Source organism: Falco naumanni, chromosome 4 (genome assembly GCF_017639655.2).
Source record: "Falco naumanni isolate bFalNau1 chromosome 4, bFalNau1.pat, whole genome shotgun sequence".
Taxonomy (NCBI): domain Eukaryota; kingdom Metazoa; phylum Chordata; class Aves; order Falconiformes; family Falconidae; genus Falco; species Falco naumanni.
Genome location: NC_054057.1, coordinates 80,689,031 through 80,714,217, shown reverse-complemented (window position 1 = coordinate 80,714,217; position 25,187 = coordinate 80,689,031). Strand labels below are relative to the sequence as shown.

Here is a 25,187-nt window from a genome sequence, read left to right as displayed (position 1 = left end):
AGTGAAGAAATGTTTGTCATATACATACCTCCTATTTGCAGCTGTTATGTAAACAAATACAATACCATACATGAGAACATCACATCCATATCTCATTAATACAGACATCACCCTTTAAAATACAGGCTGTTTTCATTTATTAAAGATCACACCTGCTTTTAGGTCTTTTATATTTAGTCCATAGTATAACAGTAAAAATATTCTAAATAAAATGAATACCACAAAGAGTTTTACAAAATATTTATTTTGAAAAAATCACTCTGTACAAATTTAACATTCTCAACACCCAAGTTTTATAAAAATGCTAACACAACAGAAAGATGAGTGAAACATTAAACTGATCTTTTCTTAAATTACAAAGAAACTGATTAATTCTAAAGAAGCTACTGTAATTCTAAACTTTAAGAAAAAAGAAAAGAGAACTTTGTAAGATTTTACTTTACCTATTACAGCCAAATACACGTATCAAAGAACGATTTTTTCTATCCTTTTTATAACCCCCCCTGCAAACACTGTCCACAACTAAACCAAATACTCTAGATTGTTTACACTTTTACTGTACATAGCTTGTGCTCCAAGAAAAGCTAGCACAATTTGATCATAATTTTCTCAGTGCCTAACAAAAAGTCACCTCTATACATCTGGTACAAAATTCTCTGTACAAACCAACTTCGCTTGTGTAAATTTGAAGCAAACGTAAAGGAAGAGTATTTATTTGTGCCTTCAATTTGGTATAATGAAGGGACAGTGATTAAGTAAAACTCCACAAAGTAAAATTCAGTAACTGGGAATACTGTATTTTTTTTAATAATTGCTATTGTATAAAAAAATTTATATACTGCAGGTTATTAGGAATGGCAGACCCTAAATCTAACAGTGCTAGTTTTAGGATCCTCATCACAAAATAAGATTTTTCTGTACATTATTTAAGTTTCTGCTCTTCATTTTAAGCTACTTGTGAAAGCTGTTGCATATTAAACAACCTTTCTTAAACAGGAGGAAGTGTCCCTTCATGAAATTAAAACAGTAAAATTGTCATATTACTGTAAACACAATTAAAATGAAAACTGACAAAATGCAGTGTGACAGGTAAGCCATGGTCTGGAAAGCTTTTTTCACATTTTCTGAACACAATATATGACTCACACCACAAACAGCAGCAAAAAAAAGCTATTGAAAATTTCAAGTTAGAGCCAGGGGTGCCACGCAGGATCCATACGACAGAGATTATCCAAGCTATTTGCAGCTGCTACCAGAGTGTTGACTTTGCTTTCTCCTCCTTCGAACTGAGCAAGATTATGAAGTCGAGTCATGATAGCAGTAACAGCTTTTTGAACTAGTGAAACCAGCTGCTGGCTGTCCATATTTTCGGGTTGCCCAGCTGCTGAGAGCGGAGAGGAAGTATCCTCTTGTGTTTTTTTGTGCCATGCAATTATTTCATCCCGTAGCACGGTTTTTAGGATGCCATCAACCTATATGAAGGAGAAAAATCAGACTATTATATTTAATCCAAAGAACCATCATGGACTATAGAATTGTAACTCTATTTTAGTCAATGGCATTTTGACACTTCTGGTCCCAGCATCGCAATCTTGGTCTTTTCAAGATGAGTGCAGCTTCCAACTGTCTTTACTATTTCCTCTCAAGGTATTTCTTTTCATAAAAAGCTTTCATTATCAAAACACAACACAATGACTCCTACAGAAATGAAAAATCACGTGAACTATAACATATTAAGCGTGAACTAGAACATATTAAGATGTTCATACACAAATATAGTCACATACATTCTATTTTTAAATGACTTTGCTAAATTTATGACTTTTCACACACACATGCATACATACACAGAAGTCTTGTCCAAAGATCAAGAGTGCTTTGCAAAGCTGAGGATATTTTTGGCACACTGATTATGCTCTCAGTGAATACTGTTTTCTGCCAATCAGGGAAGAACACTGACTGCAACACAGGTATATATGTATATAATCCATACACGCATATAGATACGTATATATAGGCCAGTTCTATCCTTGGATGAAAAAGAAATGCCTGCAACAAATAGTTTCCAATTTCTTCTCATCACTGAGTTGAGTTACTGACATTAACCTGTCAACTCCAACTGCCTTGAGCTTCTAAAACAAATTTTTAGGTATCCAGTCTGAGTCAAACTCACTGTTTGCACATATAGACATTAGGGCAACATATATAAAACACATATTGAATATATTGTATGGAAATTTGTGAAAGAATATAAAAGTAGAAAGAGTTAAAAGCATCCCTCTCAAGTCTAAAGACAGATAATCTAAAGCAGTATGCGCCACATGCCTGAACTGAGCTGGGCACCCGCAGGACCAAAAAAAATAAATGGGCACCTGCGCTCTGATCTTCAAGAAATCATAGAATCACAGAATATGTCAAGCTGGAAGGGACCCATAAGGCTCAGGGTCCAACTCCTTGCTCCTCAAAGGACTACCTAAAACTAAACCACATGACAAAGAGCATCATCCAGGTGCTCCTTGAACTCTTGACAGGCTTTCTGCCATGACCACTTCCCTGGAGAGCCTGTTCTGACTGACTGCCCACCCTCTTAGCGAAGAGCCTTTTTCTCATGTCCAGTCTGAACTTCCCCGACAGAGCTTCATTCCATTTCCTCGTGTTCTGCTGCTGGCCACCAGAGAGAGAGGAAATCAGCACCTCCCCACTCTGCTGCCACCCCTGAGGACATTGTGGACTGCAATGAGGTCGCCCCTCAGCCTTCTCCAAGCTGAACAAACCAAGAGACCTCAGCCACTCCTTTTAAGTCTTGCCCTCAAGACCTTTCACCATCTTGGTCACCCTCCTCTGGACACACTCTAATAGTCTGATGTCCTTCTTATATGGAGGTGCCCAAAACCGTACCCAGTACTCAGGGTGGGGCCATACCAAAATGATGTGGCAAGTCTAACTGGGCATACAACAACATCAATTCAGATGTAGAAACTACAGGCTATGTCAGCAAATGCATCTGCACATATAGACACAGCTTTGTAAGGTAAATGATAAATTATTAAATATTCTTAAACACAGCTTTCTGTATTATAGATTAAAAAAAATCACAGATTATTTTCCATCTTTTAAGTAACTAGCTCAAGCACAGCTACAGTACACTCTTTGCAATGTCTTTCTGGTGCAAATTGCTTGCCTAAGTGCAAGGTACCTCATTTTTGGAAAGCATTAGAATTTAAAAGGAAGTCAGACACTTTCTTTAGAAAACTACACACTGTGAAGAGCTAGAATACATCAAAGTAACAGTTTATCTTCAGCATTCTATTCTGCTAACAAAGGGTCAAGACACATTTCTATTCACAAACTACTATGAAGATTCTAAATTTGTCATTTTACTATTTACCACTGCCAGAATTTGTACAGATTTATGAGGCTACAGAACTGAAACAATCAGCCTCAATTAACATGTTTGGATAAAAAAAATTAAATTAAGGGTCAAATTAAACCTGTCTTCCTCCTGTTCTTTCAAATAAGGCAAACTGCAAACATCTCAGCTGGCCTTTGTGATGACCTTAGGGTAAGATTTTAAAAAAAAGTAAAACACTGACTGTTCAGTTTCTCCCTCAACCAGGGAAGTGCTATTTAGTTTATAAATTGCTACACATAACATGCCTGCAAACAAACTTTCAAAAGGTATACAAACCTTAAAGTTTGGCTGTGCAAAGCAGCGAGCTACTGCAATCATAGATGCAGTCAACGGACCAGACACCCCAATGGTGGTAAGAAATTCAGAAATATTTGGTGTAAGCCGGAATGGAACTGGACGATTGGCATCCAAATCTCCAGTAGCATCGTTAATGTCAAAGCGGAAGTAAGCTACATTTAGCTTGCCAGTGTCCTGGAAAAGTAATTAAAGGAACGGATTTTCATTAATGAAACCAAAAGAAGTTGAATATTTGTTTCCTGTTAATACTCAGACTACAAATGGTACTGCAGTAGCTTTTCACTCTTTCTGTCAGTTTTTGAGCAAAAAAGTTAAAATTAAAGGCATTTACACATTATTGTAATATCAACCTTCAGGAACAGATTCTTCTGCAGTATTGTCTGTAAGGAGTCATGCAGATAGACAGATTTCTATTCTCTATGCATCCCAGCTCTGGGCAAGCATTCTCTATGCATTGTTCACTCTGGGTAAGCATCTGAACGCATATCTAGAGGGATTAAAGAACCTTAATTGCTATGCAGAGTATAGCCCTCAATGCATTAAAATGACATTACAACTTTAATTTATACCACCTTTGCCCTACTAAGGTGGCAAACCTTATTTTAAATGTTGGGTTTAAATGGTACAGGAAAAAAATCACTATTAATAGGAGCTGTAGCTTGACATGATGTCAATGCTGAAAAGGGAACAGTATTTGAAAAAAGAGTATTCCCCTTTAAGAAAAGGGGAAGCTCTGAATTTTTTGAGGTTTTTTGAAACCTGTTTGACACAGAAATATATTCAAAGCAGTATATTTGAAGGAAGACTAAAAAGACTTATCAGTCATGAACAATTCCAATGCATCCAAAACATGAACGGTTCCACTTATCTTAACAAAGATTTTACAGACAAAGTTCTAAATCCTCACCACAGAAGGTAGAGTTGATGTCCACAGGGACTGCAGTTTAAATTACTACCTACCTGATGTGCAATCACATCTAAATGAAAAGCCTACTGAAATGCAATTATATATATCAAATTACTGTTTTGACTCATTTCAAAAGTACTGTCCAGATTTTCATTTGACCAAAGATGACAGCATGCATCTAGAACAAACTAAAGCATACCTGGGCAATCTGCAGCATTTCGGGGTTGAGTCTATTTAGATGAAAGATGAATTCTGCAAAGCCAATTAGAGCTAACTGAATAGTGAACATCTTTCGAAAAGTCCAGTAATCTGTAGCATTGGGGAATGTATGTAAAGCCCACTCCTTAAGCATACTGCGCGGCACCATGTTACTCTGCACTTCTTTAAGTATATCTCTGAGAACCTATATATGAAAAATGTTAGTTGAAAGAGATCATTTTTAATACACTTCTTAGCAACTGACAAATATGCCAAAAGCAACTACCGAACTTTTCTCAACTGCTGTATCTCATTTTAATAAAAACATCCTGAACTTGGACACTTTCAATCCAACATTACTTCCTGACAACTTTGTCAAAACACACGATACCTTCTTAGCCCATCCTCTGCACAGCTAGAAAATATTCTTTAGCTGAAAAGACTACATTTTAAGTAAAACCACTAGAAGTAGGAAAACTGCAAACAGGCATGTCAGAAAACCTGAGACTCAAGTATCTTCTATTCAAGACTTTCAAGAAAAACAGAAGCGAGCTAAAGAGACATTCAACTCACAATGTTGTACTCTTATGGGAAACTAACGAAACATACTTCACTATTTTCTCGCTCCAGTGCAAGCTGGATATGCATTTTGCAGCAATAAACCAAAATCCTTCATTTTAAGCATAATGGCAACATCTGAAATTATACATGGGACCTACAAAGCATGCAACCTAAAAGATGGCTGCCTGCATGGTTTCGTCATATATAGGGTAAAGGATTTTTATATACTCAAGATAAGGAAAGACAGTAGGTAAATTGTAACACGTATTATTACAGCAAATTTACCTCAAAGGTACAAAAAGATAAAAGCTGAGAGCTGTATTCAACTGTTTCTGTAACTGTACACAGTGCAACAGTTTTTTCCCTAGATGTAAACATTTGCAGTCTACCAAAATATTTAAGTACAGTAGCATATACTAGCCTAATTAATTAGAAAAGGTTAGGATCTGTTCTATTACACCAGAACACATGATAACTATACTGACTTCAGTTAAACACTTGTTAAACAGTTTCATAACCTAAAGGAAAAATTCTCAAAATTGAAACAAATGTTATGTAACGCTTAGTATTATTTTGTAACGAAGAAAGACTGAAAAGATAATTTCTTTAAATTATGTCCGTGATACATGTATACTATGTATTTTCTAATAGCTATTTATGAAATGAGACTGGCATTTTATGTAAGAATTTGCATTAACCTTAAGATAAAAAAAAATGAAATAAGGTTATTTATCACAATTGGAAGTTTGGTGGAGGTTACAGAGAGAGGGGGCTTTGTTCTTTCGGAGTACTATCATTTATTAGGGTGAGATAACTCAACTGTTTTTATTTGACTCCGATGAAATGAACCCACTGGCAATTTTAGGAGATACATTAGAAGAAGATGGGGAAGCCTAAATCACATACCATGCTGTAACTGCTTATGTAAATCAGGAATGCTGTTTCCCATGTTATCAATTCATTATTTTCAAAGCACTATACAAAAGGGTCAAAAACCAACCAATGCCTTGTCTGTTACAGTTTCAGTTACAAAACATCCTAGAATAAAATGAATACAGCTTTTTTGAAGCTTTCCAAGATAATCTAAAATACCAAAGAGATATAAGAGTTCCCAAGAAAACATTAAGCAAAAACAAAATAAACCCCCAAAAAATCAAAACACCACCTCTGCAAAAAATATCTGTCTCGCACCTAATTAGAGGTGAAGAGTCCAGGGGGAGAGGGGAGCTGGACACACTATAGTACAGTCCTCAAGAAAAGCCCTTGATTAAATAAAATTCATTATATATTCTAATACCTGATGGCTAGCTTGAGTCCCTCGTGCTTGGACAGTTGCCAGTCTGTCATAGTAACGAGAAATAGGGTTGTCATGCTCAATGCCTTTCTTGGCACAGCGTTGCTTATAAATCTCCACCAGGGAAAGAGAAGAGGGGTTGTCTTCTACCAAACGCATCTGTGGAGAAACTGCTACAACACGGGGGACTAGGAGTAATGTGAGAAGGGTAAGAGAAGATGAGGGCAGGGGGGGTGGGGGAAGAGCAAAATAAAACAGTTAATCCATAACCCAAATATTAAGAGAAGAATTAGCATGCAAATATCAGCCCTTAAAATACAACTGTGATAATCAGCTGAAGTATATGAAGAGAAAAATTTTATTACTACATTCATAACTAATTCACAAGCTCAGTTATAAAGAAATTTAATAGTAGATTTTTTTCATCTTAACAGAAACAGCAACTACAGTAGCAAAAAAATAAATTCAGCACTCGCTATTCTCAGATGCAAATGGGTTTGTAATATCTGATTACATGACACTGGCATCATGTCAATAAAAATGACTTTGAAGAACAAAACTACTTAGCTCAATAGGGTATCTAAAGTGATTCAGAAAAACCGAAGGAAAAATATCTGAACACAGTTGAGGAACAGACATTTAAATGACGCTATTTGAAAACAACATAGGGAAGACACAGAAAATAATTCAATAATCAGAAAAGCCACAAAGCTTTTCCTTGATGAGCAGTAAAGTTGCAAAACCCATATTTTCACTTCCGTGATGCTCAACAGATGTATCATCCAACTAAATCCTACGTGCATCCCCACCTACATTGAGACAGACAAGGCTTCTTCCATAGCCAGCTTGTCCAGCAACAGTTTGTACTGTTTGACAGCAATCTCCAGTTACCACCAAAACTGTTCTCTCATCATTTCCCTCAGAAGCTGTAATAATTAACCTCAGAAATACAGGGAAAAGTTGTTTAAATGCATTTAAATTGTTTGATGCAATTTCTTCAATCTTAAAGAAGAAAATGCATTCTGCAGAAGGGGTGTTAATGAGCAATTTCTTCTGGTCTGCTTCCATTAACCTCTGCCAGCAGAGAAATTAATGTTCTTTAGGTTTCTTTCAAATAGCATCTAACCAAGATACAGAATTATTTCCGCAAACACTATAGTTTAAAAACAGCTCTCTGAATGAAAACGTATTACTTTAATAATTGTGTTATATAGATGTATTTCTGCATCAGTGGCCTTGTTTATCATTATCTTTCAAGGCTTTATCCACTGCATTTCTGTTCTTTTGACCTTACTGTGATGCAAAATTGTCTTCGCATATGTAGAGATACTATATTTATCTTTTGTTATAACAAATCCTTTGGGTCGTACATTTTGGTCTTTTAAACTTAGAACTCAAATATGCATCTCTAGCTCTCTAAGTGCAACTTGCATCATCTGGCCACCTAAGCTCATAAAGCAACTTCATATCAATAGATACTATTAGCCCAAAAGGAGGGACTGATAAAACCATAATTCTTTAAAATCAGATCTCAGCACTTTTAGAAAGGACAACAGCAAAGCAGCAGCTTTGCCTTAGCGTCTTTGATTGGTTTCCCTTATCCATAATATATTTCCTGCTCACCAACCAAGGATTATTAGGACCAACTAATGCAATGTACAGAACTCGTTTATATGAAGTGATTCATTGACCTTCTAAAATGAAACGTATTTATACATTCATATGAAGCAGCTACACAGCTGTAAGCTGGAATTTGCCAACAGCCTTAGTATCTGGAGAACAGAAGAGTTCAACTATTATGAAGCACACTAACCAATCAGTATATATTATTTCTGAAAGTGAACACTTAATTTACTTGAAAAATTACAGAGATATGTTCTCACATCAGAGAATCCAAAAACTATGTATCAAATTCAAACTTCTAATAAAAAAAATCTTCTGCATTCTGTGGAAGAGGTAAAAGAAATTCAGTATCTGTATATTGCAATTTGGGGAGAAAAAGTTTTGTCCTGTCCCTCTCCAATTGTTTCTCAATGCTTGTTCTGAAGTACATGTATCCATTACCATAGCAACAGATCCAATAGCCATGCCTCTGCCTTATGCATGTTATTCACAACTGAACTTTATACCACAAATTATGTGTATAAGCTCTTTTAAAAACACCCTAGATCACATGCAATCAACTTTACTTCTTCAGAGGGTTGCTACAATGTCAGAAAAGACTAATCACCTAGGCAGATGTGAATTTGCCTTCTGAATATTCAAAAACTTCAGTATCAACGATTAGTAGCTATCAAAAGCTTTAGCATTTACAATCTTTGAGTGTAACATATTTAAAAATAACATAAAACCTCTTTCCAGTACCTGTGAAAAACAAATGTCTTTTTGTGGTTTCCTTCCGTTTCTCTAAGCAGGGGTTCAAAAGGCGAAGAAGTTGTAACACCCGCTCTTCTCTACGAGACTCTGTCAAGCAAGCATCATTCATTACGAGGTATGGGTAAATCTTTCCATTATGGCCTCGAATATAGAGTCTTCTAGCTGCAGTATTGTGTTTCTGAACTATCTCCACTCTGGGCATAAACCTATCAGGAAGGAAAGGATAGTAAAGCATCCAAGCTAATCTCCTCTGATATTAAACAAACAAAACCACCAAAGAAATAAGGCAGTGCAAGTGTGTTACAAGGTACAATTCTATTATCCCTTTAGCCTGTGGTCTCTATTTTGTAGTAAGAAAGCTCTTCTGTTTTTTATTTAAGAAAACACAATTCTTGAGCAATATTAATCATTAGATCAGACCTCTATCACCATTTTGAAGAATAGTGCCTGTGCTGACTACAACAGAAGAATTAATATCAACTTGTATCAACATAACAGAAAATCAAATATACTCTTCATGTAACAGTACAGTTCCTTAGTGAGGCAATGTAAAATTACAGGAGGATAGATTAAAAAAAAGGCATTTATGAAAGTATGACTCTAGATACGTAATTTAAATAAGTTAAATGTATATAACATCTACTTTTGCAGAGCGGACAAATGGAGGAAGTTTTTATTCTCTTCTCTGTTTTCAGAATTACAGCTACCAAGGCTATTTTTTAGGTTACCTTGCTATCTTGATGTAGTAATGTGTTGGCTTTGGCATAAGGAATTCTCCAGGTATCTCTACTTCTGCAGTTTGAGCTGAAAAATTACTTAGAAATCGGCACTTTTCCTCTATGAGGAAGAACTTTGGAAGCTGTTTAGTTTTTGCCTCCAGAATTTTGATCCATTTCTTCAGTTTAGAGATAAGATTGTGAAGTTTCATTGACCCTGGCACACTGAAGTCAAAGTCTAAAAGAAAAAAAATACATATACATCCTCAGAGTTTAAAATTCTACATAGTATATTTAACTACCAAGTGTCTGAAGTTTGCATTTTGAAAGAGGTTCTTTCAGGCACATGCCCTGAAGAGAAATACTTTAAGGAGTCCCACATATAGCACACACACCTTTTATGTAGAATAGCATCACACTGATCTCAAATACTGTAGTAAAATGGAAAGCTACTACAGTCAGCAATTCACACAAAAAAGGGGAGGCATACTACCAAGCAAGTCCAGCAGAGAAACATGGCTACCTGTGAATCCACAAAGAAAAACTAGCAAGTTCAGACAAACACAGAATAGACATAGGAATCATCAAGGAAGAGTGTGTCCTGGTTTTGGCTGGGATGGAGTTAACTTCCTTCTTAGTATCTAGCACTATCAGTATAATCAGAGCATAATCAGTATAGGATCATACAACAGCAATAACACTACAACCAACAAATTATAAAATTCAATAGTGTAGAAGAGCTGTTCAATATTTCATCTCTGTATAAAATCTTGTATAGAGTCCTAAAATTATATATAACTTAAATCTGTCAGAATCTTCTACTTCTTTTCTGTACACAGCTCTAAAATACTGTTATTTAGTAAACAATGACGCTCTTAAGATTTTCCTGTTTTATAGTCTGTGGGTAACTGGCTAGCTGAAAAGGGTCACATACACATAGTCCAGCTGGCTGGACAAAAATGCACATCGCTCTCAGCTTATCTGAAGTAAAGCAAAAATATAACAGGAAGATTGTGATGGGAAAAGAATGTTGCAGGTGGGAACAGATAACTACAGAAGAGAAACTAGGGGCAGGCTTGATATTTAGGCAACTAACCAATAATGTGCTTAACTCTTGTAATATGTATGAGCTAATTATAACAAGGCATAAAAGGTGACTGTAAGGTACAATAAACGAAGTCTGCTGATCACTCATATTGAGTGACTGTTTTCCCTCCATCGCGACAATAGTCATGCAAAAATTAGAAAAATATCCTGTGAAAATTTTCAATACTACTACTGTATTCAGCAGTATATATACTACTGCAACCAGAGAGATTGCATAGTAAGAAAGCAGTAATAAACTGAAATTATTAGATTAGATCAGATCATTTAGTGAGAGGAGAAGTCTAGCACTGTCATTCTCTACCTGTTTCACTAAGTGAATTATTTATTTAAAATCAGCGGAGACTTTTTGCTTTTAAAAGGGATGAAAGAGCCTGAACTGAGGATAGACCATAGAATCTGCAAGCACAAGTGCAGGACAGGTAGTAAAATTGCTATTACTATTTTTCTCCTATGCAGAGATGCAAGAAAATTCTCCTTATTCTTTCCTGGCTTAGCTAACAATTTCGTGCCACCACAGGAAGAAAAGATCTGACAGCCTAAGCAAAAATTACAATATTACGCAAACAGCCTGCTCTTTCCTTTACAACCGAACAGTGTTGCAGCATGCAACTACCTCCTGTAGCCCACATGCAAGCAATGGAAGAACTTTCCCAAGGTCAATACATGGTCTTCAACACACTATGCAAATAATTCTGTATATATTGCAACTGTAATAACAACCATTTTCTGGGACAACATCAATGCCATCTTCTCAACACTGCTTTCACTACAGTTTCAGAACACCACAAACAAACAAATAAATAAATCTGTTTGAATTTCCCAGAAGAGGGAAACGCATAAGCCACATGCATAAAATTATGGTTCAGCACTTCAGTACCACAACAATGAGCGATTAAACACACTTGGATTAGAAGATAACCTGCTTTCTCTGTAAACCTTGTTATGGCATCCCAAGTCATACAAGTTAACAGACTTGAATTTTTAAAAAGCGTTGGGGGAAAAAATACCACCCACCCCTGCAACAAACGCAAGAGAGTCATGACTGCTGCTCGAAGAAGAAATTAATTTGACCACATAAATGTGCTACAAGCATCTATCTGCACGTATGCCAACAGTGAATTAAGTACATGAGTACAGTAATTACTGCACATACAAGTTTTTTTCAACCACAATTAAAACCACTCAAAACTCTGATTATCCACAAGACCTACTCCTACAAACAAGCTTAGAACATTTGTTCTTTCAACCAGGACAGTTCATATCGTTCTATACATACACTCTTTTTCTCCAAGTTCTTTTCTTTACATGTACAGGATACTATTACCAAATAAAATCACGCAGCCTAGGACTCCTTTCATTTTGCTATTCTGTTACTTAAACAAAATATTAGAGAATATATAACCCAACGTATTTCACTGCGTATCCACAGCTAAAAGCTTTCAGTAAAAATCTTAAGCCTACTAGATCAAAACAGCTAAAAAACAGCACATACCAAATCCTTTTCATTTCTATAAGAAAAAAGTCTATAATGAAAAATACAGTTTCATATTTACAGATGTTAGAAATCAGTGTAACTGTAATATTCCCTTTTCTTTTTGTACGTGGTATGGGCAGTGCATCTATTGCAGTACCAGTGTAAAACACTCTTATTATAATCCCAAGCCTACCCTCTAGCGAGCAGTGGGAGTAAATCATTTCATGAAAGTGAGAAAATTATTGAATAATTTATCTCCTGAATCTCTGAAGCGCAGGAAAGTATCCCCAAATTGCAACTAGGTTTTGTGCTAATGTGACTCACCAAAGTAGTAAAAATATGCATATATATATATACACACATATCTATCTATCTATATATGTGTGTGTATATACGTGTATATACATATATATAAAATATATATATTCCTTATTAAAAAAAAAACAACATTCACTTAACCACAAGGATAGCTCTAGTTTGTTGAAATGCCTATTTCAGGATTTTTGTTGTTTTGTTTCCCAATGCTAGACAGGAAAAACAGAGAGCTCAATTAGTCTTTTTGCTCATGTGACAGAGAGCCCATCTGAGAAGAAAAATTACTTCAGCTGGATGAAAGGGAAATACAAGACTAGGCATTATTTGTGCACAAAGTCCCCTTGCTTTGCAGACATCTATATAAATAGTATTTTTGTTTCAAACAAATGCATTTTGTCAGTACTTACTACTGGAGAACATATTTCTCAAGCTAACACATGCTGGTCTAAAACACCTTACTACTTACACCATCGTTTCCTAAACAGAATAGGAAGTTTACCTCCTCATTTTTAATTGAGGTATTCACAGAAGAGCATGACACAGACTGCAACTGAAGCAGCTTGCTCTTTGTTCTCAATGCTGACAAATACTGCACTCTCAATAAAAGAACAGGGGGCACAATATTCCTGTCAGTGAGACAGATCTAAAAAAACTCCTTGTCGTTCTTAACACAATACATAAAGCTTAATTCTTTTTGAATAAGGGCTGTAGCATCACTTATCATGAAGCAACGCAAAAGAAGAATACACTTGAGTAAGCAAAATTAGAGTAGCAAGCCCCTGTGCCCCAATCCTTGACCTACAGAACACGAACATAGCATTACAAAGAAAATACCTCCAAACCAAGACTTAGCAGCTAACACCCCCCTCTACCTCACCTCATCCCCCCTACCTCACCTTCTACTACACTGGCAGAAAATAGTTCTAATCAGTTAAAAGTACCAGGGAATTAACACTTTCAGAGCAAGCAACAGTTCATTTGCAAGATTTTAAAAATTATTCTGACTATAGATAGACCCTGATCACACTTGAAGATCATGACCCAAGGATCTTCAACTAAAAAAAGACAAGACGCCAATCATATAAGAGGCCACTTAGGACTGAAATGTAAGCTTAGCTTCACAGACCAACCCAAATTATTTATGCATATGATACCGAAGAAGTTCCAAGCATTCTCAAAGAAAGAAAAGCTGTCTTGCTTTTGAAGTTATTACTCCGACATTTATACACTCTGTAAAAAGAAACTTTGAGAAAGCAACCTCACAAGGACTTTTGGAAAGCACCGACAAACCTGAAAAATCCCAGTGACAGGTAAGCAGCAATATGATGCAGGACTTCTGGTGTATCGCTCAGCTCCAAAATACCAAGACACAAAGACCAGACCAAGTTTAAATACGATGCTAACTCAAATCTCTTGATCTGGATTTTCTGGATAATATCCTGTTATCTAAAAATTAGAAGGGAAGTAAAGATAGAGCTACCAAAGTGATGCTATGCTCAGTCTCGAGAAAAAGAAACCAAATATTCCTTTTAAAAAGCTGAAAATTATTAACAGAACTTCTCCCCCTGCCCTCTCCCCACATTTCAGAGACACACTAGGTCTTCAAGAAGCTTTGTTCCGATTACAGAGTTTCCATTCACAGTAAAGAATTCACTGTGCTGGGTGCCAAAACTCCCAAGAAAGTTATCTTGCCCTTTAAGGGTATATTTGGGAATTTTCCATTAGTATTCAGCTTGAGTGGAGAGATGGTTGCAGAAAGAAGCAATCCAAACTCTAAACTATCATCTGCCCACAAAAGAACAATTGAGGCAGTTTTTCTCCTCCTTTCACTGCTGAGAGAGCTCTCAAAGGGAGCATTTCTCAGCATTTGCCTGTTCTTTGATGTCAAAGGTTTAGCAGAAAAGGAGAGAAGGAACAAAGAACAGATGGTCAAAGAACTATGCATTTGAAGTTCCAGGGGAAAAAAAATTCAAAGTAAAATTTGGTTTTAAAATATTTAACATTAGGATGGAAAAAGATGACCTATCAAAGCTCCAATGGTCCAGACTGCTGCACACAAAGTATTTAGAATATAAAAAATGGTGCAAGAGTCCCCAGTGGCTCCAAACAGGAATCAAGATGCAACTCAGATGTTGATGGAAATTATTATGCAACCAAACATACTTGAAAGTGTCTATAAAACATAGCTGCCAACATTAATCTGGAAATAATTGAAGAAGAGAGTTTACTCCAAGACAGCTCCTCAGCTTGGATACTTTTGGAATGGAAGGCAATGGCTGTAATTAGCTGTCCATCATCTAAATGCAACTGGTACTAAGAATCAGAAAAAATAAACATGAACATTCTAGTGTGACAAAAGGACATGGCAGGCATGATTTACAAATGGTTTCTCGTTATGTTATAGCCGCCTTTGCTATCTTCAGTACAGTAATTACAATCCTATTAATTTATTTATGCACATTTTACTGCTATTACAAAATTAATACAAGACTTTCTTTCATTTTCTGCATAATGAATTAAATTACAAAAATGTCTAAGTACATTTATCAGTTTAATTTCTTCTGTTTTCCCACACTTCATTTGTGGATTAAAACACTAATTTATTAGATTAAAATAAAATAAAATCTAGTACCAAGCAAAATAATTATTTTAATCTTGTAGACATTAATGTTTAATCATACTCAAAAAATAAAACATGAACTCTTCAACAAAAAAAAATACAGAAAGCAATTACTTACTATTAAACTAAAATTTACTAAGAAACACATTGTATTTTATGACTTACAGGATTTTTATGCCCAAGTCTATGTTACTGTTCTTTGCTTTATATGTTGTTCCATATGATTCTTTGTAAATTCTATGATCAGATAGCAAACCTGAAAAACTTAACTACCATTTATACCGTAAAGATATGCAAAAAATATACATCATAATAAAAATTGAAAATCCTCTCTATTTTTTATCTAAAAATTGTAACTGAATTGCAATTAATTAAACTTTCTTAATTGTTTTTCTAGAAACACTCTGAAACATTACTTTAGATTTTGCAGATTTGAGCCTGGTGTTGTATTTAGTTTTCGTTTATAACTTCCAAACCCCCTGATCTCTGTAACACTCAAAGGAAAGAAACTAAAGAGATACTGTGACAGAAAAAAAATAACTCAAATCCAACAAAACCTGAGCATATCAACAACACTTACAGCCATAAAAAAGTGACTATATACTACTGCTGCAATGTAGAGACATATAAACCATATTAAAAATGAAAAACAAGTCCAAACTAGTATTAAATGCAGAGCATAGCATTTCAGTCAGAAGGGACCTACAACGATCATGTAGTCCCAACTGCCCGACCGATTCAGGGCTCACCAAAAGTTAAAGCACGTTACTAAGGGCATTGTCCAAATGCCTCTGTCCTGGTCTCAGCTAGGATAGAGTCAATATTCTTTCTAGCTGGTACAGTGCTGTGTTTTGGATTCAGCATGAGAATAATGTTGATAACGCACTGGTGTTTCAGTTGTGGCTAAGCAGTGCTTGCTCTAGACCAAGGACTTCTCAGTTTCCCATGCTCTGCAGGGTGAGTGTGAGCAGGTGCCCAAGAAGCTGGGAGGGAGCAGAGCCAGGACAGCTGACCCGAACTGGCCAAAGGGGTGTTCCATACCATAGAGCATCATGCACAGTATATCAACTTCAACTAGGGGGAGATGGCCAGGGGCTGCCAGTCACTGCTTGGGGACTGGCTGGGTATCGGTCAGCAGGTGGTGAGCAACTGCATGGTACATCACTCATTTTGTTTTTCCTGGGTTTTATTCCTCTCTCTCCCTCTCCTTTTCGTTACAGTTATGAATGTTTGTTTGGGTTTTTAAACTTAGCTGCTGGCTGGGGTTACATCACAACAGCCTCAGACACTGACAGGCTTGAGGCATCAACCACCTCTACAGGAAGCCTGCTCTGGTGTTTGACCACCCTCTCAGTAAAGAAATCCCTCCTAATGCTCAGCCTAATCCTCCCCTGGTGCAGCTTTGAACCATTCCCACGTGCCCTATCACTGGATCCCAGGCAGAAGAGATCAGCACCTCCCTTTCCCACTTCCCTCCGCAGGAAGCTGTGGAGAGCCATGAGCCCACCCCTCAGACTCCTTTTCTCCAAACTAAACAAGCCCGAAGCCCTTAGCTGCTCCTCACAGGACATTCCTTGCAGCTCTCTCACCAGCTTTGTTGCCCTCCTCTGGACACATTGGAGGACCTTCACGTCCCGATATGGTGGGGCCCAGCACCGCACACAGCACCCCAGGTGAGGCTGCACCAGCACGCAATACAGCGGGATAATCCCCTCTTTAGACCGGCCGGTCACGCTGTGTTTGATGCACACCTGCATGCCATTTGCCCTCCTGGCTGCCAGGCATGCTGCTGATGCACACCCAGCCCGCACCCCCAGATCCCCTTCGGCAGGGCTGCTCTCCAGCCACCCCTCTCCCAACCGTGTCCAGCATTACTGCATCCGATGCACAGAATCGGGCATTTGGACTTGTTAAACTTCATTCCATTAATCACTGCCCAATTATTTTTTTCTTCCCTGTATGCTCCCATTAAAGACACAGACAATGTTTCTACTTCCATTTCCCTTCCTAGTACACTTCATCCATTAAAAATTTAATCATATGGTTCAAGGCTTTCATTATCTTTTGTCATGCAACTCGTGTCTCAAAAAGGACACCATGCTATACACAGTGTGCACAAGCTATGTAGGCCATACCTACAAATGAGTTACTTTCACAAGATTCCCATCAGTTCACTTATTTTCACAACAGTATCAGTAAAATGCTTGAAAAAACATCATAAATCCACTTGTCAAACTCTGTCAAACAGTTATCTTTAAGTAAAACCTGATGTAGTTCTGATAGGAATTTATGCAAAACTGAGAATTCTATCAATCCAATACCCTGATGCCAATCGGTGTCACTTCCTGTCACATATAGCACATGGCCTTAACACTCTTCTCCCAATATATCAAAACCACGCTCTACTGTACACCTTTTCTTAGAATTTTAAATCAGCATTAGATACTCAAACACGTAACTCCACTGATAAAAACGACTGAAGCAAAAAAAGCTACCTCCCTTAAGTATCTTTTTTATTAGATCTGATTAAAGTTATTGATTCAATTTACCTAACAATGATGTAAATTTGTGTAATAGGATTTTTATAATCTAGTTATCCAAAACACTGAAGTAATCTTACTCATCAGAAATAGGCTGTTTTGAAAGACTTCACATAATACTGTCAGTTTGGAGTTCTGGCGTAAAAATTTCATTAAATTCTGGCATCACTGTAAAATAGAGATCATTATCGTCCCTCATCTATAGCAGGCAGTTCTACACAAATTGCAAAAATATAGTGAAGTAATTTATCTTTAAACACGTATGTGATGTGACCACAGTTTTAGGTAATAAAAATGCAACAATATACTAATTCTTTATGTCGACATCTGTTTTTTCATTTGAATTATCTTTACTACTCCACAGAAAACTGGAACAAACTATTTAAGGTTTGCTGAATGACAGAAAGGTGCTGTTTTCTGTATTTTCTCTTAAGAAAAATAGCGGAAGAAGAATAAAAAAAGCAGAATGTCTTCACAGTTGAACTTTGAAGGGGGAAATTTCTCTGGAAATTCAAAGTATCATTTAAAAAAACATTTTAAATATTTACCTGTTGTAAATTGCCCTTTTAACTTCTGGAACACAGGATCTTGAGCTGTCGCCTGTGCTCTCCTAGCTAGTGACTCTGAGGCTGCACTAGAAAACATGGTGGACACATTAGAGACATTCTCAAGACCTACTCCAAAAGTGCTGACTAACTTCTTGACAAAATTTAGAGTATGAGGAGTGATTTTGGCATCTGAAACGGCTCCACTTTTCTCAAAGGCAACGGAATAGCACTTTGCCAAGCCCTGTTGCAGTTGTCTAAGAACCTAAGGATTAAAAAAAGAGAAAAGAGTCAGGAAAATCAGGACTTCTGATTTGACATCAAGTATTTATACCTGCGCTGCATTTTATATAGTGAAGTTATTCTCAGAAACATTTATTTAAAACTGTATTTTTAAATTGCCTCAGAGGGTCAGTCACAATGAGCGCACTGATTCTTATTAGCACCGCAAATAAACTGAGCAGCAGAAATGCCCCAAAGTACACCTTGCTCTTTTAAGAGCAGCTAAGTTTTAGATATTATATTTTGTGATATATTAGAAAAAGATGTGATATGAGGAATCCTTCTTCAAACAAACACTGTGCTAGGTAGACAGAACTTAACAGCCCAACACTTTGAGGCAAATAATAAAAGTAGAGTGGCATGTCCATCTGCTCCCTGTTATAATTCAAACTTCAGACAATTAACACCACCTGTCACAGACCACCAGATGAAGAAGGAAATTGGTATCCATGAAACTTAGTAAGAATATAAATTTTGAGTTAGTACAAGCAACAGCTTAAATCCTAGAGACATTCATCTAATTATTAGTTTTGGGAAACCTCTGCATTTCTTCCAGAAATCACCATGCTCCTTAAAACGCCCATCAGAACCATCAGCTCTACAAATACATCACTTTACTAATCAAAACAAAGTTATGTTTTAATGTTTAAAAATAACTCTAGATAAATATTTTGCATTTAACTTTTCCTTAAGTGATACATACATATGAAGGTGTATTAAAGCCAAATACCTCTTCATGCCAATTCTCTCTGAACCAGACCATCTGATCTACAATCCCTTCCAGAGAAGACAAAAGTGTTGGATGTAATTCTCGCTGCATATGCATAATTCTGCTGCATCGCCACATTGGTGCAGTGGCTCTGATTGGGCCAGGATCTGAGGCAGAGTGGGACTGGTTTCCAACTGAACTTGGCTGTTGTTGCCCAGAATCTAGAAAGTAAAAAATTTTAGAAACATAAAAATTACCTTTCATAAACCTGAGACATGTCTTCATGAAGTAAAATAAATTGTTCAAAGAATTTGCTTTAGATTTGCATTAAGTATTAATCATTTATTACCTACGGAAATTCAGAAAAATTGGGGGGTTTAGAAAGAAATATTTGGGGGTTTAGATGTGCATGTGGCAATATCAAGAATTTGGCAGAGAAACGCCTGTCACTGGATATGAACGTAGTGAAGTATTATGGTATGTGGGCATCCCCTCCTCCTCCAAAGGAGTACTCAAAGAAAAATAAGACATTATTTAATTAGTCCTTCAAAATTTAGTGAACCAATTCCCAAGTGAAAAGGCAATTAAACAAACAATGCACTTCATAACAAAGAACACAGAACAGAACGGAGAATTCTTCAAGTGCACTCCTGGGATTCCCAGAAAATTATATGGGACAAAAGAACGATGAAATTCTGTGGAATCATTTGACATAACAGTTCGAAATAGGACTTGTTGGAAAAAAAGGTGTTACACAAGTTGTTTTATGTTCTTCCCACCTCCCAAACATTTCTTCAAAGCCTAAATTGATTTTATTTTCTGTAAACTTAGATGCTAACTTCACTTGAACATTCACCTTAAGAAGTTATTACGGAAACGTTAAAGTGGAGATTATTCAGGGAAAGCAGCTTCCCTCACTTGAGTTACATGAACTCATCCTTTGTGAAACTATTTTTAAAAGTTGGACTTACTTGAAAAGAAACTGAATGTCACATGGTTCATGCCTTCAAACAAAATTAGACTACAACATCTCAGAAAACTATGATGCTCATCTGTACCTGTAATCCAAGAATTTTCTATCCACCAATTTTTAAAGATAAAAATCCAGTAAGGAATATGTAATTCTCAATAATTAAGTTGACATGGGAATGAAGGCGATTAAACTCTACTTGGTTAATATTTTATTCAAGAAAATTCAAGACAGCTCAAGCCATCTGTACATTTAACTTCACAGGAACAAATGAATACAAGCGAAGTTCGTCAAGATTTTTTTTTCCCTTAGCCTTTATAAATTGGTTATTTTTTCTAGAGAATCAGTTTTCCCAATAAAATCAGGTGAAGCTCAAAATAAGTTACAAAGAACCCAACCAATTCATCATGATCAAGCTCACCACTTTTGTAGCGCTCTCGCTGTTCTATCTTCAAGGTCAAATAGAGGGTCCTAATGGGGAAGTAGACAGCTTGGGGATAGACCCTTCCCACCTATTCAGAGACACACACAGACATATTTCTCAGTTAAGGAAAACTGACTCTAGACCAGACCAACATGTATAGGTTCTCTTTGTAATTGAGTGCAATCCAGCTCCTTGTTTTAAAGATTCCTTCAGTAACAGAAACTCTTAAGAGGATGAAATGGTAACTCCCTACAGACACTGCTAAGCCCTAACGAGGGCTTCCAGATCACATTGCTTGATGAACCTGAAAACAGCATAATGCCAGAGTACCAGCCAGGCCTGCTCAAAAGATCTTACTCAGGCACGTAATGGAAGAAAAACAGACATCATGACAGTGGTTAGTTTTTAAGTTAGGCCACAATTCCCTGCAAGCCCCATGATACTTGATACGAAGGCCCATTAGAGAGAAACTTCACTCCACCCAATTGTGGCACTTAGTCTAAGGGGATACTAATTTCACCCAAGGATTAAAAAAAGATTTTATGGCTTCCATTAAAAAAAAAAAATGCTGAAGAGATACTAACATTCAGCATCCCCTTTAAAATCTGTAAATCTCCGTATCTATTAAAGGAAAGAAACAATGTGTCTAAGTACTACCCACAACAGAGCACACCTGAAGACATGATTAGAGGCTTCTACAGCCACAATTTTACTAAACCAGGGATTCTTTCTCCATCCAAATGGGCTTGGTAAGCGGTAGAAATTTTGCAGTGGCATTTAACTGTTCAGTAATACGATATTCGTGGCAGATTACTGATCTGACACACACACGCTTCATGTGTAATTCAAGAGTAAATCACTGGAAGATAATTGTAAGGTTTAGGTTCTAGTACTTCTGCAAACTTAAAGAGTTTTAAATTAGTAACACTGAAAATTTGGTACTTTTTTATTTTATATTCTTTCAACGAACCTGAAGTGTAACAGAAATATCTGTGATATTTATGAGCCTAAGCTCATAAAGTCCTACAGCAGGACTTCTGAGTAGGCACTCCTAAAATTTTATACAGATCTCAACAAATAAAGTGTCTACAAGTCACTGAAATAATATTTTTCTGTCTGCTCTCAGTAGACAGCCAAGCACATGGTGTTGCAAGACAATATCAAGCCATACACATCAAAAATTTTGACTTAGCTACGTTGCTTTCTTAAGCTGTTTGGGTACATTGCCTCTTCAAAGTTTCATTTTCATGTTAGGGAGAGAGGGAAGGAAACATACATATACATATGCACACACATACTTATCTAGATTTGTGTACACAAGTATCAATGCATATGCAAACACAGATGGACAGATTCCTCTCTATAAAAATACATATTCTCAGAGCTCTGAAAGAGCAAGGATAAGAGATAGATAGTATAAAAGCAGCTGGATATCACAGGATCACAGAATATCTTGAGTTGGAATGGACCCACACGAATCATGAAGTCCACATCCCAAAAATCAAGAGTGGGGGGAAGGAAAGGAGCACTGTGAGGAACTCAGCACAGCAGTTGTCCTTTGCCAGTTTTCAGGGACCAGTGGAGCACTGCAGGCAGGAGTGACCTGTGGTTCAGGCTACTGCAGCGTCGTTGTGTGTTCACCTGTACGTTAACAGGACTTCACTATTGTTTTGCATTAACCCAAATGAGCAAACATCAAAATGCTCCCAGGTTGTGCACACGCTAAAACACAGCTGAAGTTAGCCCATGAACAGTTAACATCTCTGAAACCAGGCTGGAACCCCGTTCACACTAAGCAATACCAAAACAGCATCTAAAAACACATTAACAAGAAGATGTCACTTATTCTCCCTCAGTCTACAGACATGCTTAAACCAACTTTAAACTGACATACACGTATAAATTCTATTCTTCGATTCTGCTTAAAAACAGACAGCAAAGAAAGTAAATTCTTAAAATTCCAAAGCAAGACTAATCAAAATGTCTGTCTGTCAGTTCAGAGGTACATATCCGAAAGTAAGTTCAGTTTCTTCATCTAACTCCTTAAACCTTATCCTTATTTGTCTGTTTGTCATGCTAAACTTCAAGTGAAAACTTACAAAGCCCCAGTAAACATTTTTGATGGTGACAGAGCCTTGTTTTTTAATATTGTCTAATAAAACCCAAAGAATTAATGAAATAGTTTGCCCTTTAGTCACTGAAGTTAACAATTCTTTATCCCTACTCCTGCATTACAAGCATTTAACTCTGTATTTCTAAATGTGTTCCATAATGTTCACAAAAGTCTAATAAATACAATTCCAGAGGGAAAGCTATAACGCCTTATGTGCATATGGCATACTTAATGAGGTTAAACCCAGTGAAGTTGTAACACTCACTTTGAAATTTAAAATATTCTAGAGAGAAACTGCCTTTGTTGTTTGGTGGTGGGTTTTTTTTTCAAACAATTGCATTTTTAAAGCTTGGCATTTTCATAATTTGCTTTGAAAAATCTTTGTCTCTCATCTTGAAAACAAAGATTGCAGACAATAAAGAATTAGCGATTATCTTCCATACCTGACTAATGAGGTTCAGAAGGAGTTTGCCCTCTGAGCCAACCAGGCACGTCAACAGCTGTGGAATCCAGGCCAACCACTGAATGGGTGGGACACCGATACAGTACTTATCTACTGCATCTGCTAAGGTGTTCTTATCATCATCAAAACTCAGTAGCCAAAGAACCTAAAAGAGAATTTCAAGACGACATCTCAGCGCTTAAATTCAAGACACATCAATCATTATGATGCACAAAAAACACAGGTATTTTATTAGCATTTTAGTGGAGTCCTTGCAAGCATTAAAGTTGTTAAAGCACAAGAACTTACATTCATTATGCCTGGTCAATGTCATTTTTTCTCTTAGAAATTATATTTAAAGGATATAGAAAATAAATATAAGTGTACTACTTGCTATGAAACAAGACAAAAAAAGTAAATGAACGTGACTGCATTCCACAAATTCTTTGGGTATTTGGTAGGGAAGGGGGTGGAAAATGAGGCGTGTTTATAGAATGTAAAATATGCTGTTCAAATAAATTAACTCTGACACCAGAACCTGAGTATTTCTTCGGTTGTTTTTAATTATTTTAACTGTCCACCCCTAATGATACCTTTCCTACAGCTCAATTTAAATGCAAATATATTAAGCACTGACTAAAAATCACTAACAGTTATGCAACCAGACAGGGAGAATAATAAAACTTCAGAGTGCTACTGAGGCCACCATTAATCTAAAAAAAATGTGTTTGTTTCATGTTCGAAACAGATTGTCTTCCACAGTCTGCTGCCATTTTTTAGCTTTTTTTTTCATGGGAGAGATTGAATATGTCCATAGTAACCACAACACTAACTACAAAGAGCTTTTTTGGATGAAATTTTGTTGAATTACAGTAAAAATTTACAGAAAAGGCATATTTGAAATAAAATGCAATACTTAAGTAAAAGTTACGAGTTATCCATAGTAATGATAAACACACATCAAATCATGTTACTTTAAAGGACCAAAGGATGCCTTTCTGCAGATATTTCACCCCATTATATAGTAGAAACGCTGGATGTGTTTTGTCCTCTTTCTACCACAGAAAGGTTCCATACCTAAAGAAAACCCCAGATATCCCAATGAAGTAGAAAAACCCAAGATGAGTTACGTGCAGTGACCCAACAGCAACCATATGCAGATTTTCTACCTAAATTATAGCTTTCCATCAGTACGTGCTATTTCTCTAACTGCACAGATGTGGACACTGACCATTATCCCAGCCTCTTCCGAAGGGGCGGAGCTCCAATTCTTTCTAAAAAAATCTAGGTCTTACCTTTGCTAAGTATTTTCTTGATTTGCTCTCATTCTGATGACGACATGCATGAAGGTAGCAAGTAATAGCAGACACACCCAGGTGAAGCTGACGTTCTTTCACAAAAATATTTTCCAGGTAATCGCCCCACATTGCCCATGCTTTCACTAGCACATCATGCATTTGCACAGCTGCAGAAAAAGCTTTGTTTGCTTCTTCAGACCTGCATTGTGACAAATAAGAGTATGAATTTTACATTAACAAAAAAGTTACTACACTATGTAAGACAGATTTCTGGTAGGGTACTCAATTACATTTTCACATCAAGTTCTCTAGTAAGGTCCCTTATGACTGTTTTGTCTTAGCTTTCCTTAAAGTTCAGCACCTATGAAAGTACATGCTTCATAACAGAAACAACTACGCAAGTATCTTAGATCTCCAGATATCTCCTGAAAAAAAAAAAATAATAAATTTCCAGGGCACTGCAATAGCACCCAAAGCAATGATACCGAGAGAAAAAAAAAAAGTGAATGACAACACAAGGAAAGACAAAGCAAATGCATTAAAAACTGTTCCTCTGCTGGGCAAAAAAGGGAGTAAGAAAAAACAAC

General features: G+C 36.6%; 1 protein-coding gene across 5 annotated transcripts in view; it reads right to left on the bottom strand.

Annotated features, from left to right (window-relative positions):
- Positions 1 to 225: 225 nt before the first annotated feature.
- The window catches only part of LOC121086374 (transformation/transcription domain associated protein), a 96,922-nt gene continuing 71,960 nt past the window's right edge, over positions 226 to 25,187 (bottom strand). For all 5 annotated transcript variants that reach the window (XM_040590043.1, XM_040590046.1, XM_040590045.1 and 2 more), the window contains 11 exons: positions 24,598 to 24,799; positions 23,304 to 23,468; positions 20,745 to 20,835; positions 19,375 to 19,574; positions 18,366 to 18,627; positions 9,774 to 9,999; positions 9,034 to 9,251; positions 6,673 to 6,857; positions 4,816 to 5,019; positions 3,689 to 3,883; positions 226 to 1,472 (listed from right to left, as the gene is read on the bottom strand). In XM_040590043.1, coding sequence (XP_040445977.1) covers positions 1,188 to 1,472; positions 3,689 to 3,883; positions 4,816 to 5,019; positions 6,673 to 6,857; positions 9,034 to 9,251; positions 9,774 to 9,999; positions 18,366 to 18,627; positions 19,375 to 19,574; positions 20,745 to 20,835; positions 23,304 to 23,468; positions 24,598 to 24,799 — 2,233 coding nt within the window. In that variant the 3' untranslated portion in view covers positions 226 to 1,187. The remainder of the gene's footprint in view (positions 1,473 to 3,688; positions 3,884 to 4,815; positions 5,020 to 6,672; positions 6,858 to 9,033; positions 9,252 to 9,773; positions 10,000 to 18,365; positions 18,628 to 19,374; positions 19,575 to 20,744; positions 20,836 to 23,303; positions 23,469 to 24,597; positions 24,800 to 25,187) is intronic.